Raw genomic sequence first — 5,855 nt, forward strand, 5'->3', positions numbered from 1 at the left:
GCTCTCCTTTAGAGCTGAAGGACAGATGAAGAGCTTCCCAGACAAAAATAAGCTAAAGGAATTTATCATCACCAAGCCAGTATTACAAGAAACGTCGAAGGGACTTCTTGAAGAAGAAAAATCATGTATTGAAAACAGAGTAAAGAATGGTAATAACTACATTCCTAGCCAATAAGTATTTAAAGGGAAAAGAATTCAGTGCTCCAACCAAGGGATGGAGTGGCTAAAAGGATAAGAAAACAAGACCCTTACATACGAAAAGGAAGGGGATGGAAAAAGATATTGCTGTGATGAACCTAGAGGTATTTAAGTCAGACAGAGAAAGATAAACACTATATGATTTCACTTATATGCGGAAATTAAGGAATAAAAAGAACAAACTGATCAAAAACACACTCACAAATATAGTGGACAATGTGGTGATGGACAGAGGGGAGAGGGATTTGGGGGGCTGGGAGAATGGGGTGAAGGGTTAAAGAAGTACAAATTAGCTGATGGATGGTCATGGGGATGGGAAGCATGGCATAAGGAATGTAATTAGCATTAATACATTGGCTAGGTAGACGGTCAGGGGAGGGAGGGAGCAATTGGGGGGATCATTTTACTAACTATATAGATGTCTAACCATAGTACTGTATACTTGAAAATAATAAAAATTAAAAAAAAAAGAAAACAAAAGGAGAATAAAGATTTACTGGGGTGTCTTTACAGGGATAGCAGAAAAACTGGGAACAGCTGAAGAGAGGTGTATCCTGTTTTGCAAGGGAACGTCCCCAGCGACCGTCCCCGCTGCTTCAGCTAGGCCCAGGGTAACGGGCATCGACTCACTGGACTTTGGAGGAGACCTTCAGACGCCTCACGCCCGCTGTCGGGAACTGCCTGGAGTTGATGTAGGAGACCTTCTGCAGGGCGTGGTTGATGTTCCCGATGTCATCACCTTCCATCACCAGGATGGACTGTGAGGGGTTGAAGTGATACTGGAAGATAGAAGATGGTATCAGAGGAGAGAAAGAGCAGCGACGTATACAGTCCCGTGGAAACCCTACGAAGGCCAGCACGAGCTGTCTCCAAAGCATCAGCCAGTGCAGCAGCTGTGTGCACAGATAACTGCTTTAATCCCTCAAGCAATCCCTGCTACCCTCTGGGCTTCAGGACCCTCCTTTATAAGTTCCCCAGGGTTTATAAACCCCCAGTAATATTGGCCTGAGACACAAGATGGAATTCTGAAATCCCAGTCATAGCGTTCTGGCAGCCCAGCCCTCAGCGGGAGTGGCTCGTTCTCTGTGCTACTAGAGGATCCTGACCCGAAACTTTCAGCCCTTGGACTGTCTGTCCCTCAGTCAACAGCCCAGAAACTTGGGGTTTTGCTTGGTTCCTTTTGCTATTCTTGTATTTTGCCTTGAACTGCTCTTCCATTCACCTTCCATTCCAATTCCTGACTCATGCCCCGCCTTAGCTTCCAACCTTAAAACTTATTTTTAAGTTCATGGCTTTCCTTCTCTCTTAGAGCTGATTCTTGGCCTTGCTTTCCTGGTGCTAAACTCTGGTTTCCCAGGAGATTTACTCACTTGCTGTTTACATGCCTGCCAAATGCCCTAGGTTTGTTATCTATTCACTCCATTTTGAGTTCCTGGGATCCCATGCTTGGTGAAGGCCAGGGACTACCATGGTCCTCGCTGAATCGTTTGGGTCCTCAAACTGGATAAACTAGATACAGACTTCCGCCTCTCCCTGTACCCCCTACCAGCTACTCTTCTTTGCATGGAACATGCAGAACAGTTCTTGTACCGGCCTGACTTAGTGATCTTGACACACTTCTGAGTAAGAATTATTAGGAAATGCGGCTAATAAGATGTTAGGAACATATCTGTGGATTTAGGTTACGTATTCAATACTTGTGTCACAGGATAGATTTTCATGTACCTTCTTGGCAACAATTATTTATTTTTTTGAATAGATAATATATCCACATGGTTCAAATATTTATGTGCTAAATCAAAGTATCCGTCTTACTCCTATCTCTCATCCACCAGTTTCTCAAATCTTATCCTATACATGGTCACTGTTATATCAACTTCTTAGTGACAGATTGCATTATTGTTCACAGTTAGTTGTTTCTCTCCCCAAGGAGGGGTTTATACATGCCTGTCCTATTGTCAACAGGCTTGGTTATGTGATTTATGGTAACCTTCCCTGCAGGATGTACATTTTTGCCCTGTTGCACTCAGTAGTGGTCATGTGACTTGCTTGGACAACAAAATGTGGGCAGAAGTATTGGTTGGTTAACAACCACATGGAAGTTTTAACAGCCAGTTCACACTTTGCATGTTGCTTTCCTTCTGCCCTGAAACCTGCAACATTCCCATAAAGTCTGTTCCGTCAGCCTGGGTCTCACAGTGAGGGTGCTTCGAATCAGAGCTGTAGCCCAATTATAATGGACATATAATGTCAACAATAAAAAAAAGTTGTACAAGCCACTGAAATTTTTAAGTCATTTCTTACTGTAGCATAATCTAGCTTATCCTGACAGTTATACTTAAGCATTCTTATGCATATGTAATCAATGAATATAGATTCCTATTTTCCTCCTTTCTTACACTAAAAGTTACTTTTTTTTTACATACTATACTGTGCTTTGCTTTTTTTCACTTAGTTCATGTTTTGGAGCTCTTTTTGTATCAATACATAATAAGCTTCCATATTCTTTTGCACAGTTGTATAGTATTAAATAATACTGTATTAAATAAATTACAATTTTTTTTACCAGTCTCCTAGTATAAACATTTGGGTTGTTTCCAATCTTTTTCTAATGCCACAATGAATAATCTTGTACACATAACATTTCGCAAGGGTAAATATACTTGTAGAGGAAATCTCTACAAGTGAAATTTCTAGATCAATGAGTATATACACTTTAAATTTTGACAAATGTTCCCAAACTTCCCATTGCCAGGGATTATATCAGTATACACTCTCTCTTGCAGTGTGTGAGAATGCCTCTGTTCTTAAAACCTCAACAAGAGTATGCTGTCAGACTTTGAGATTTTTGCTCATCTGATAGGTGATACGCACCATCTTAGTGTAGTTTTAATTTGCATTTCTTTTACCATGACGGAGACCGAATACGTTTTCATGAGCTTAAAGACAAATCTATTCATTTAAGCTTTTCCCTGATGTGACTTAGATATCTTTATAAGAGTTCCTTGTTCTGTGCCTGGATTCTAATAGGAGGTGGATGTCTCATGAGCACTATGGTGACACTGAACTATATAAGTCCCTTGCATTGTGGCCCCTAGCCAACTGATAGCTTAATCTCTGTCTCCTTCAACTATCATGTCCATGTTTCATTGTTCCCTCCTCCTTGAGGCCTCCCCAACTTCCCTCGTTTAGGTACTCACTGCACTTCTGTAGTGCTCATGAAATCGTAGTATAATTATTATAGTTCAGTGACGTCGAACTTACTGAGGACAGGAGCTCTGACATATCCTTGACTCCCGGAACCTGGTCCTAGTGCCTTGCAAGCCCGTTAGATGAACGAGTGAATGATCCCTCCAACCAGCAGACGTTTTACTCAGTATCATCTCCTGTGACTCCCCCAAAGGACTCTCTTTTTAAGTCACTTGTCTTTTCAGTCAAGCCTCCTTGGGAGTCATTATCGGTGCTCATCAAACCCTATTCTCCTTTCCTTCCTGGGCATCCTGGAGGTTGTACTGCCCAGCTGCTTTGTGCCACGTATGGGCAGGGCCATGTGACAGCATCTGACAAAGGGATGTGAGAGGACGTGATGTGGGAGCTCTAGGGTGAGGCGGTGAGAAACCCTTGCAGGACCCTCCAGCCTCTTTCTTTTTCGCTTTGGTGGTCTATGGCAGTCTAGGCAGAAACCGCACTCCACGTTCCTGACTGAGCATGAGAGAAAAACAAACTTTAAGCGTTAAGCCATAGAGATTTGGGAGTCATTTACTACTGCAATCGCTTAGCCGATTGGAAGAATTCAGCCCTTCCTGGGCTGAATTGCCACATAACTTCCCCAAGGTTCTGTGGTATCCCCGAAAGATCATGGGCTGTGTGAACTGCCACACCCCTGTTCTAGTACAAACTACAGAGTACAACTTTGGACTATATACTTCTCCTTTCTGGACTTTATTTCCTCACTTAAAATAACGGGGCTATTACTATCTACCTCTCTGGGGGCTTAAATGAGATAATGTATAGAAGTGACAATCTATGCTAGCTTTTATCATAATTCTTAACATTATAATTATGTCTGTACCGAGTCTTTGCCTGAGCTGGTTCTCCTGCCTTCACTGCTCTTTGCTTGTGATCCAGTTCCCTTCTGTTTTCAAAGCTCTGTCTCTGAGTTGTGACATCAGGCCACAAGCACCACTCCCTGTACTGGATTCAGGAGTCCTCGGGCATATGCAAAAGTGATGCTGCCGTCAGCCTCTGGGTCGCCTTTTATCTTGCCGTGGATGACTCACTACCTGCCATGTGATGGTGAGTCATTAGTTATGAGTATTCGCAAATCACCCGATTCACATTTGAGCAGATTCAAGGTCATTCTTCTAAAAACACCACTTAAGTTCCCACAGGGTTTTCTGCCCCGTCACCATTACGACAGTTTTGTGGTGCCGTTGCTGTCTGTCTATCTGCCACTCCCAGCAGACCGTGAGCACCTTGAGAGCAGACTCTACTGACTTTTCTCAGCATCGCCACAAGGTCTAGCACATGACGAGCATGAGACAAGGAGATGACCCCTGCAGAGGAGGCCAATCTCTGAGCCCTGCAGGAGGCCTGAACAGGAAAATCAAACAGTTCTTCCAGAGGAACAGATCAGCAGCAACCCTTGGCAACCAGCAGAGGGCACATTCCCACCACAACCAACTCAGGAGAGGAAGGCTTAGGGAATGCGTGGAATCTCCAGTTAATACTCTAGGGTGTTCGCCAGGGCACCCCAAGGACTGCCACAGGGCCTAGCCATCAACCTAGTTCTTGCAGGATCAATAAAACCCTCCATTAAGTAGGTTTTGTTTGTCTGTTTTGCTGTTTTAAAAAAAACGGCAGTGTTCACAGCCCTGTGGTGTGACTGAGGGCCGGTCTCTGGCTGTGTGGGACATAGAGTAGTATTGGCATTACCATTGGGGCTGGAGGTGGCTCTTGGGGACTGAGTAGAGAGTGACAGTGCTCACTCTCCCCTGGGAAGTTGTGCTGTAGTCATAGTAATTCCTTTCTTTAAGCCAAAAAGCTGCTAGACTGATGGCCTTTGCAGAGTGGTCAGCTCTCCTAGAGGATCGGCCTCTGTCACCAGCTACCTAGCAGGCTGGGACATTGGTGAAAGTCCTACTCAAAGCCTTGGCCTATTTCTCAAGGACAGGCTTGCCAGGGCAGGCCAGGCACCTTGCCATTCCCTTGAACACCTGCCAACACCCCTAGGCTCAGCCAGAAGATTTGCCATGTTAGAAGCAACTCTGCCACAACTGTCACCCAGGCTTACTTTTCAAAATAAGCTTGGACAGCAGGAAAGTCAAGTGCAGGGCCAGCCCAGCAGGAGAAGAGAATTGTGATTTGTTGAGAGTCTATTTATTAGGTTTGCTAGGGGAGATCTATATCTATGTCTGTGTCTGTATCTATCTCTGTCTCTGTCTCTATCTCTGCCATCTCATTTATATGTATATCTTTGCCATATCTAATATGTAAAAAAATATATAAAATATATAAATACATATGAAATTCAATTCTTAAAACATCCCTGCAAAATAATGTTAAGCCCATTTTACATGAGGGAATTGGGGCTTAAAGGATTAAAGTACCTTTCCCACTGTCACCCAGCTAGTAAGTATCCGCACTGTAATTTGAAC

The 5,855-nt window shown here is 43.6% G+C and overlaps 1 protein-coding gene across 1 annotated transcript in view; it reads right to left on the reverse strand.

Moving 5' to 3' along the window:
• The window catches only part of CLSTN2 (calsyntenin 2), a 361,956-nt gene that overhangs the window by 13,494 nt on the left and 342,607 nt on the right, over positions 1-5,855 (reverse strand). The window contains exon 11 of the mRNA XM_015585757.2: positions 829-977. Within this exon, the coding sequence (XP_015441243.1) occupies positions 829-977 (149 nt within the window). The remainder of the gene's footprint in view (positions 1-828; positions 978-5,855) is intronic.

The sequence above is a fragment of the Pteropus alecto genome, unplaced genomic scaffold (assembly GCF_000325575.1).
Source record: "Pteropus alecto unplaced genomic scaffold, ASM32557v1 scaffold92, whole genome shotgun sequence".
Taxonomy (NCBI): Eukaryota; Metazoa; Chordata; class Mammalia; order Chiroptera; family Pteropodidae; genus Pteropus; species Pteropus alecto.